At 37.5% G+C, this 10,224-nt stretch overlaps 3 protein-coding genes across 6 annotated transcripts in view; 1 reads left to right on the forward strand and 2 right to left on the reverse strand.

The window, feature by feature from the left end:
• The window catches only part of LOC108576745 (ras-related protein Rab6), a 4,951-nt gene extending 1,536 nt beyond the window's left edge, over nt 1–3,415 (reverse strand). Inside the window, exons 1-6 of one of the 2 annotated variants that reach the window (XM_017939799.1) lie at nt 3,196–3,415; nt 2,553–2,611; nt 1,772–1,931; nt 1,488–1,693; nt 1,346–1,412; nt 573–872 (exon numbers count right to left, since the gene is read on the reverse strand). In XM_017939799.1, coding sequence (XP_017795288.1) covers nt 805–872; nt 1,346–1,412; nt 1,488–1,693; nt 1,772–1,931; nt 2,553–2,611; nt 3,196–3,274 — 639 coding nt within the window. In that variant the 5' untranslated portion in view covers nt 3,275–3,415 and the 3' untranslated portion in view covers nt 573–804. Of the gene's footprint in view, nt 1–572; nt 873–1,345; nt 1,413–1,487; nt 1,694–1,771; nt 1,932–2,552; nt 2,612–3,195 lie in introns of those variants that run through there. The other variant, XM_017939798.1, reaches the window with a different exon arrangement.
• A 456-nt stretch (nt 3,416–3,871) lies between these two features.
• LOC108576746 lies at nt 3,872–6,247 on the reverse strand. Of its 2 annotated transcripts, none has more exons than XM_017939801.1 (6): nt 6,181–6,247; nt 5,153–5,358; nt 4,903–5,049; nt 4,530–4,650; nt 4,336–4,459; nt 3,872–4,277 (listed from the first exon to the last, which is right to left on the reverse strand). In XM_017939801.1, the coding sequence occupies exons 2-6, from the start codon at nt 5,352–5,354 to the stop codon at nt 3,939–3,941; spliced, it is 933 nt and encodes a 310-aa protein (XP_017795290.1). In that variant the 5' UTR covers nt 5,355–5,358; nt 6,181–6,247; the 3' UTR covers nt 3,872–3,938. The 2 variants fall into 2 exon arrangements, with proteins under 2 accessions (XP_017795290.1, XP_017795289.1); XM_017939800.1 differs by lacking the exon at nt 6,181–6,247 and adding an exon at nt 5,995–6,017.
• A 141-nt stretch (nt 6,248–6,388) lies between these two features.
• Nucleotides 6,389–10,224, forward strand: part of LOC108576748 (beta-arrestin-1) — a 49,361-nt gene continuing 45,525 nt past the window's right edge. For both annotated transcript variants that reach the window (XM_017939803.1, XM_017939802.1), the window contains exon 1: nt 6,389–6,584. The gene's annotated coding sequence lies outside the window, so the exon portion shown is untranslated. The remainder of the gene's footprint in view (nt 6,585–10,224) is intronic.

Consider the following 10,224-nt stretch of genomic DNA (forward strand, 5'->3'; position numbering starts at 1 on the left):
TTGAAAAAATTTTCTTTTCTTTTGTTTCTCTGTCCTTCGTTTGCACGTACGCACGCAGGTACACATTGTACGAGTTTTCTCTCTTTTCTTTTTTTTTTCTTTTTCTTTTTCTCTCTTTTATACTAGATCGATTCAAATTTGAAATCGAATGCATTTCGTAAACGTGTAAGATTCTTATTGCTCGTGTTTGCAATCAGTTCAAATGAATAAAAAGTTATCATAGTTCACTATTATTTTGACTGCATTTACGCAATACGTAATTTCATGGTTTCACCATTTATATATCCCGTATTGCAACTTATATATACTTCTCTTGTTTTTCCTGTTTAGAATGCAAAACATAAAAAATTTCGTTACTCGACATTTACAGCAAAAATACTCGTGACAAAAAGAATGTACGTTATAAAAATATCGTTTCTTAATTAAGAAAATGATCGAAGCACTATCTATTATGACGATTATCAACAACTATCGACACGTTATAAAAGCAAGCGGCTTTTAATGAGGTTCGAGAGTTTAAATAAACTGGATTATGTTGATGCTATGATGTACTAGTACACACAAACACGTTATTGTGTAAAAGCAGTCGGCTTAAGCTACCGTGTGATATTTATCTCTCACGAGAAGAAAAAAAAAAAAAAAAAAAAGAAGAAGGATTATAGCTATTCAGTACAGTGCTGTTACTTTCCACATTATAAACTGTGAAAAAGACACAGACTGAATGTCACTGTCCTAGCATTTCAAAGTTTAATTTATAAATTAACTTAGATCTGTGTCTTGTCTACCATTAGGCTGATCGGTGGTTTAACATGCACAACTGCTCTCCGTTGCTTTCAGTTCAATTGGTGTATCCTTGAGAACTACTTCTTGCACTACAGGTTTAGCGACACATTAAGGAAAACACAAAAAAGATAACAGAAAAAAATTGAAAATTGTTAATAACGTTAAGCAATAATATTAAAAATAATGGATTTGAAATGACATTGAAAAAATCAATAACAGGTGTGAGAAAGTCTGAAGAAATTTAAAAATATATATGGAATGCATATTTAATTATCACGAGAGTTCAACATAAACTTGCTGCAAATAAAAATATCTGAAATATAAATAATCAATGAAGTCCCTGCAAAAAAGATAAATAGAGAAATTGCCATGATAGACTAAAATAAGACAACTCCAGAAAGTAAATGATATTCGAACTCTGTAACAAATGTAAATACAATAAAAGTTGAGGATATAGGATATGTTTTTTAGTGCAGTACTCGAAGGAAGAAATATGCCTGAAATATGATTATGTATATGTACCATGCAAATGTGCACATTACGTATCTTACACAAAGGATACTGTCTTCAGGTGGCTTATTTTCAGTGGAATCCATGCCTGGTAAAGCTGCTGCTATTCTTCTAAACAGCTGATTAATCAACGAAATGTAATTAGTACCTTATCATTCTAGCCAGGACAGCAAACCTATACAACAGAAACCTACCTGTTTCACATTATATCCAGCTTTAGCACTAGTTTCAATAAACATTACATTTAATTCTTTAGCTTTTCGTTCACCCTCTTCCATTGAGACTTGTCTTTTATCACCCAAGTCTGTTTTATTACCCACTAGCATAATAACTACATCACTGCCCCTTTCAGTCCGTACATCATCAATCCATTTTGATGTTTGATGAAATGAGTTTGCATCTGTGTAAATAGTTCACTTGAGTTGATGCAATAACATACCATAGATAACACTGTCTTCCTATTTCACATTCAACTTACTAGTAATATCATATACCACAACTGCAACTGTAGAGTCTCTGATATAACTAGGTATCAAAGATCTAAACCGTTCTTGTCCAGCAGTGTCCCATAGCTGTAATCTTACAGTTCTATCCTCCAGATACATAGTTTTGCTTAAAAAATCTATACCTATTGTAGCCTGTAACAAATGGTATACAGTGCCTTACTGCTACTTTCTACATAACACACTCCTCCTATTTTATCACATCTCCATATTACAGTTAGAAAAACACATTAGAATTTCATGTTTGAATGTATTCACAGAAGAAAAAACAACAATAAGATTTGATTGATATATCATGATGATCCTATACTTTGTTTCTTCAACTCTATCTATTAGAAAAAGTCAATATCTTGGTCTCCCTACTGTCTCTCCTACTAGCATTTGCCCCTGCCAATTGATATTGACCATTCAAAAATACATTTCATTAGAACATAATTATTAAATTATAGTGAAATGAGCAGAATGCAAGATGAAAGTAAAAACTAGTAACATTCTCAGAAGGTCATTGGAAAGTATGCCAATGAAATATGGATGATCTCAGAAATTCAAAGTGTGGGTTGTATGGTAAAAGAGAAAACCAAGAGGCTATTAAGTTCAAATATTTGAATAACCACATTTTAATTTACACTATTGAACAAATCAGTCTGTTCTTTGTAACATATTAGATTTCCTTTTGCATGTTTATTTAAAATTATGCAAAATTTTATCAAATCTATAGATATATGTATATATATATCACAACTAATGTTTTCATACCTGATACGTGTTGTCAAAGCTGTCATACATAAACCGTGTGATAAGCGAAGTTTTTCCAACTGTAACATCAAATCACACGATTAATGCAAAAAATTGATCACATATTAAATGTTGAAAAAATCAGAATTCAAAGTAGCAAATCTTTTTGGAATATAGTTTCAAAATATATATATATAAGACTATTATCTTTTCTTGGAGTAAAAGTTATCTAAAATAGTCCGCTGTGATCGAAGTTTGCAATAGCGGTATTCCGAAATATTCAGCGATCTTTCAATGGGAAATAAATATATTACATAGCCGTACGACACTAGGTGCATAAATTATAAATTTTGATGGTTAATAGATAATTCTACGGAGAAGGCAGGTTTCCACAATGAGATACGTATAGAATTGCACATATTATTGAGATTGAATACAACATTAGGACGGTGACAACAAGAATGACGCCGAATTCGATCGCAACGATAAAGTTGCACAGTGACCAGAAATATTGATTTATAACCTAGAACGGTCATTGGAATTGATACATAGGAGAGAAATTCCTGAATTTGATATTACGGGGAGTTATTGACAATATAAAACCGACAAGTACATCGCCAATATTGATCCAAAATCAACGGAAGTATGTGCGCAAAATACTTACCGCTCTGTTCACCGAGAAAGACAAGCTTAAATTTACGCAACGGGTATCCAAAATCATCCGAAGACGACATTTTCTTCATATAATAGAACTACTACACAATGAGTTATCAGTACTAAGCACACGCGAATAACTTAATTGATGCAACGAGTCATTAATTTTCACGAGAAATCATTTAACTTGACAGATCGCAAAGCCACTCCTTCCTTCACTTGCAAGGCAGCCACGTTTAACTGGGAAGTGACGTCATTGGTTAGTTGCTAGTCTTGTTAGTTTCGAATCATATTCCTGTAGATGGCGTGCAAAAGTTTAAAATGTACTAAAAACAAATTTTTTATGTCATAAAATAAATGTACACAAAACAATTCTACGAACAGATTACAAACTGAGTGATGTTTATTAAAATCTTGTTAGTATCGTGTGTCGGGTTCTCAGATTACAACGCTTGAAAATAAATTATAAAATGTTTTATTAGTAATTGCTTTAGATAGAATCTGTACAATCTGTGTAGTTTTCAAGATAATTAGGTATCCTTTCCCAAACAACCTGTAAATATTTGTTATTCAGAGATTGTAGAATTTTATGTATTACATTGGTATACATCGAAATTATCGTTTACTTTAGAAAAATACTTTGTAACATTCGATTTAAACCTTTATGTACATATCATATTCGCCCGTGCTAACATACAATATATACAGTTTAGATATATATTTGATTCTTCTTTGATTTTTTAAAGCATACATTTATTGTTGATGAAGTCTATTATTATTCAAGTTCCTATAGGGATCTTCAACCACGATAGAATTACAGAGTAGGTCATAGACAGTTCTGTTAAACCTGAAGAAGAATAGGGCAAAGCATACAGGGAATAGAAATGCTAGAATCATATTCTTCACTACCGATCTCCCAAGGGCAAGTGGTAAACCTAAGTCTGTTCCTGGTGAAACAAGTACAACATCAGGATCATCAGGTCTATCAACAGGTGTAACACTACGACATTGAACAACTATTAATCCCATAATTGATTTTCCTGGTGTTGCACCACCAATAAGGCCATTCAGACCCCGTTGAAGCCAGAAAGCCTAAAAAATTGTCTCATTAAGGTACCACCTATATTACTACCATCAATCAGATGCTTACCTCATTAATGCACACTATTACACGATGGATTATTTCTAACATTAGTATACCATATGTCATTTCTAAAGCCATTTTATAGTCAATTCTCAAATTTGCCCGTACCAAGTCTAGATCATCTATATCTCTAAAATAAAATAGAACATTGATAAATCATATTTGTAATAAAACTGAAATTAGAAAACCATTTTACATACATAAAATCAAAAACATGAATAGCAATGAAAGTAATAGAGAATTTCAAGAGAAACAACATTGTTGCATCTATAAAATCTGCTGCTAATCTTTTCCATATTGGAGGTATACGGTACACAAAACCTGAAAGAATCAACTCCTTAAATTTCGATAAATAAGATTATCATTACATTAAATGATACTGATGAAAATGTATGTTTCAAAAATACTGCATTTATGAAACCATCACATGACACTGTTCGAGGGTAGATAAAGCAATTGCACTAACAAATAATTACACAAAATGCAGTACTTTTGAAATAAGAGCACATATAGTACTAGCTGAACCTCTGTTGGAATGTGATGGACACAGGAGATATCGTTATGACCTTCTACCTTCAGCTCCAGGAGGTTGAAACGGAGGTCCTACATGGTCTTGGGGCCTCCTCTGTCTGAGCGGATCGTTTTCCTGATCACTTGTGCCAACAATTAACCTATGTGTATTTGTTACGTTTGGTACTTGTGATGAGAACGACGGTACACCTACAATTATTCTATTTTATAGAATAATTTTGCTTTATTAAGAAGCTGTGACAATTTGAAAAGTATGCTCTTTAAGATGGCAACAGCACGACCATAATCTTACCAGATGCTGAATTTATCATCTGACTAGACATTAAATAATATGGAAACATTGCAGCCATACTCTGCCAAGCATAAGCTTCATGTAACCATTTCTCTAATTTTTTAAAATATTCTGAACGTTCTTCTGCAGTTATCATTTGCTGCTGGCCCTTGCTTTCTGTAGATTTATCCATTTGTGAATCTTCATTTTTATCATCTGCCATATTTCTGTTTGATAAAAGTTTTTATCAAATGCAAATATTGTCAAATGTTCGACACAGTTCTTGTATTTTAAAATTGTACAGTATTCAGATCGATTTATTCAAGACAATAAACAATAAAGCTCAGAGCTGTCAATGGTAATAAACTATATTTCACAATTTTACAATCTCGTTAAACATTAACTTTTCCTCGTAAGGCAGCGAACTGGACAACGCTGGTGAAAAATCAATCCACAATATTTACAACAAATAAACGAAATAATCGTAATACGTCTGTTTTACATCTACGTAATACTTGTCTCGGGAAAGTCGGTACTTAAGCGCAAACTTCTTTGCTTGAAACTGACGTGTACAACAACAAACAGATAATCATCGATTTCTCGAAACTTTCACCAACAATATTACAAAAGAGAATAGTAACGTTTTATACGCTTTTTAATGAATTCTTTTCTTAGATCTAAGCGACAAGGAATCGTTCAAAAAAACGCTATTGGCCATCATCAGTTCCGTCCAATTGAATGCGTCGACACATCCCACCAAAATAAAAACGTAAAATGAACAAACATATCTATAAACTATTTCGTCTATGCAACAAAATACAACGAGTGCGATAATTGACATTAGTAGATTATTCCATTCATACTTAAGAATGCAAACGCGTTGAACAGAAACGTTTCAATAACCCCTAATCAAGCTACCACACGACTCGTGTACAAATCCCATAAGGGAGTAAAAATCGATCAGAAGTAGTAAACGCGGTAACTTCGTTCTTCGCTTAAAAATACGATAAAACGGATTTGAGTAGGAAAAGAGAAAAATATCAAGACACCTTTGGTCGTGGCGATGAACTCAAAACGCAAGAACAAGAAAGGTAGCGGAGGTAAACAAAAAATTACCGTCCATTGGCACGATTGAAATCGCCAGACGAAAAATCCCTAGCCGTTTCCCTGAAAACCAGGTGGCAGCGTGCGCGGCGGTTCGCACTGCGGCGCTGGCTTCTCAGGACATGACGTACTCGAGGCATTCGTGCAGTAATCACGGCCGGAGGACGTTTCTGGCGACTAGCCTCTTTCTACATTTCGCGTTTTCGAAATAAATAACAACGAAGCGGCGGGTGTCGCGGGGCAGTGTGTTGTGTCGAACCGCCGTGCGCGATCGTACACGTTGCGAGTGACAGTTGGTCTAGTCTTTTTTGAAAAGGGTGTGGGCCACGACGCCAGTGGAAACATTTAGGTAAGAACTCGTATACATTAACTTGGATATGTGTAATAAACGTTTTCGTTTGTTATAACGTCGCGAGATACGTAACAGGAGGATGTGTACAAGGACCGCGAGGTGACTGTGCGATTTCTGGGCGTATTTTTGCGCATAGAAATTGGAAATCACCGTGTTCCATTAGTCACGCGTCAATTCGGTGGAACGTCGCGCTAGAATTCCGGGAATATATGCGCTGAAAAATCGAATCTCCCTCTTTCAGCGACGTTGTAAACAATCGCGTGAACGCGACACACACGTTTCGCGAGTACGCGCGTCTGACCGTCGGTCGCGTATCGCTCGATATCGAGACACGGGGCCTCGATGAGAGTTCGGCCGGTCCATGAAAATCGAAAGTTCGATTTTCGAGCGATTGCAAAATATAGGTTAAGTGCGTGGAGTTGAAAATAACCTTCGTACACCCTTATTTAGTACATCACCCATATATATTGTATACACATCGAGTATATTATGCTATTTAACAATTACAAGGAATTACCAACGGTGCACGTTCGGTTTAAAGGAAAATTGATCCGCGATCCACGTGTCGTCGGAGTCGTGCGTACGTGCACTTGAGAAGAGGACGAAAAAAACCAGGCTGACGAACGCGTGACGTTGCGTCAACGTTTCAGGGGAGATCGTAGGGCCGAGATTTAGCCGGCGATGTTGCGGATCGCTTAAATCCCCTCGCGGGTTCAAACGAACCTCCTCTATTCGATCGATACGTTTTTAGTACACCTAACCCTCCAGTTACACGGCGTTCTGTTTAATACGAACCGGAAAGTTACAATGTTCACATAAAAATCATCAAATCGACGACTTTCTACGAAACAATAGAAAAAATAAATTGCTCCTATTTGTTCACAATACCACTTATCCGTAAGAAGTAAATATCCTCTCTGGTAGCACCGATCAACTGTCCCACTTTTTTCCTAAAAAGAAGAGGAAAAGAGACCGGCTGGTGGAAAAACGTCGGACTGCTTGCTAGAATGCGTACGAATAAAAGGCGAAGCTTTCCCCCAAATCGAGGTGAATGGCCGCGGGCGCACAGAGTCCCATTCACGCGTCCTAAGCGGCTCTACGTTTTCGGAACCGGTTGCACCGAATTTATGGGAAAATGGCCGGGCACCGTGGGAGCCTGGTGTCTTGCGTGGCTTTTCTCGTCGCCGGCTGTTGCTTGGGTCCCTTAATTCGAGCCGGTCGAACGCGGACGACGTCGCGGTGCAACGCGTCGCATACTAATTTCGCGGCTGTCTCACGGCCGAATTAAATGTGTTTCTACACGCAAAACGTTTCCGGTTCCGGCGACGTTTCGACAACCCCATAGACGTCATTAAACGACTGTACACGTCTTGTTTTTTTTTCTTCTTCTTCTTCTTGGCGTAACCTTGTGTTTCTCTCTCTCCCTCCCAAAGTAAGATATCGATTATTTCTACGAGGAAAGATTGACGATTTTATTTGTTGTTATTCGATAAACTGGGTTTCTCGGTAACTCGAATATCCGCTGATCGAGTTGTAGCAGCAGAGGGAAGCTCGCGATAACGCAAATTGCCCTCCTCGATAACAAGAGCTTGCAGCCAGATTACACGGCTCTTAATTCACTCTACGCGGAAACGTAAGTAGATACGGTGGTTAGATTAAAAATTCGAGTAACATGGTGTTTTTGGTTTGGATCGATCTGCTATTTTTATAATTTCGATTTGTATTCACGTGTTGATGGAAAATAAATATACTTGCTTTACGTTGCTATCTGGTTATTTATATTTTATTCAAAAATTCGTACTCAGCGGTATTAAGTTGTTTAAGAACATTCTAATTACAACGCCGTTTAATATCGTTTCGTGGAAATGTCGCGATTATCAACGTGTAACGAATGCAAAATACTGGATATAACGGAGGAGTGACACTGATTTCAAGATTACATCGCGCTGAGATGTCTGTTTTATCACCGGTTGCTTAGAATCATTTTACTAGACTCGTTATCTATGTCGTAAAGCCGTCCCAACAGCTATACAGAGGTTCGTGATTGCGGTGCCGGGGAAATATTCCAGTTTCATTTTGTTACGTACGGTTTGCATTCGCCGTGTTTTTCCTGTCGTTACGTTTCACCGTTAATATCGCCGGTTTAATTCACGGAACTGCGAGCTATTCACGATTATCGATTATTAATAATCATCAGGGAGAAGCGGCGGTGGTTTCCGGCCTGTCCGCGCGGTCCAATCCGCGTATTAATATTTCTGTCGTTTCGCTCGATTTGCAAACAGACGTCGCCGCTTTTCAGTCGTCAAGATCGCAAATTTGCAGAATTTCTCGGGAGACGTTATTTTTCAACGAATTAACATTTTCGTGTTTTTTTACCGACAGAGGAAAATTCTCGAAAAAAATAGCGAACTTTTCGAACGAGTTCGTCGACGTACTCTGTTCTTCGATGTTTCGTCGAAATCGGAGGGAAAAGGCAGCGTATAGCGCAGCGACTCGCGTAGCAATAAACGTCCACCAGGGAATTCTGCTCCTCCATCGAGCATTCCCCTAGAAGCCTTCCCGACCGCGCAACAAAGGAAAGGAACGCCAGAGACGCTCTTTTCTCGTCGGAATTCCACGAATTCCGTTCTCGATTTTCAGCCGGCGCATTCTCGCCGATTTCGACACCGAGTTCCCTCTCTTTCGCTCTTTCGAGTGTATCGCAGATCTTTCGCGGTGATCGACGCACGATAACACGTCAGAGACAATAGGCTCTCTTCCGCGGACTTCCGCCGGGCCAGAGTACGCCTGGCGATTTACAATTGGAGAGAAATTATTTTCGAATCGAACACACAGATCGCGAATATAGCTATGATGAATTTTTTTTTAATTATTTTTTCTTTTTTTTTTTTTTTTGTTAAGAGGATTTTAACGATGGAATTTTATCGATGAACATCACTCTCGTATATATAACAATGGTAATAACAGCGATTCGAACAGCAAATATTCGTTAATATAGACGACACGTGTTCGTATAGAGAACGATAAAATAAATTGTACCGGAGAAATACACGGGAGATCCTATTGTAAACGGTGACCGAGCACGGTGTGTCTATCGAATCAATTTTTCCCATATCGTGTTCGAAATCAACAGGGAAGGTAGCAGTAGTCGGTTTGCTTTTTTGTTTTTTTTTTTTCATTCAATCGAAGTATCGGATAAGTGGCACAAAGCAAACGAGTAGTAGCGGCGTTTAGCAGATTGTGAATCGAAAATGAAGTCTCTATGCCGATGGCCCGGTGTAATTTCGCAAATGACGGTGCGCCATAAACGGATTCCATTGGAATTCTGTGCGCGCTATCGCGCTCCATTTTTTCGGACGAATACCACACGCCCGGGCGAAATCTCATTTGGAAACATTTAAACCTTGATTTTTTCCCTATTAAATGCCTCACAGTACCCCTGGATCAAACATTGTAGATTAACTTTTCAGCGACTGAAAGGGAAGTAATTAAATCACCGTAGAGAACGGGAACAAAAGTACCGACGGTGAGGTATCGATTTTGAGAAAAGAAAATAGAGAAAAATGTCGACCTCTTTCTTTCGCAGTCCGCCTCTTTCTTTCTCTCGTCAATTTTGAGAAAAGGGAGAAGTGTCGAC

This window comes from Habropoda laboriosa, unplaced genomic scaffold, assembly GCF_001263275.1.
Source record: "Habropoda laboriosa isolate 0110345459 unplaced genomic scaffold, ASM126327v1 scaffold478, whole genome shotgun sequence".
NCBI lineage: Eukaryota > Metazoa > Arthropoda > Insecta > Hymenoptera > Apidae > Habropoda > Habropoda laboriosa.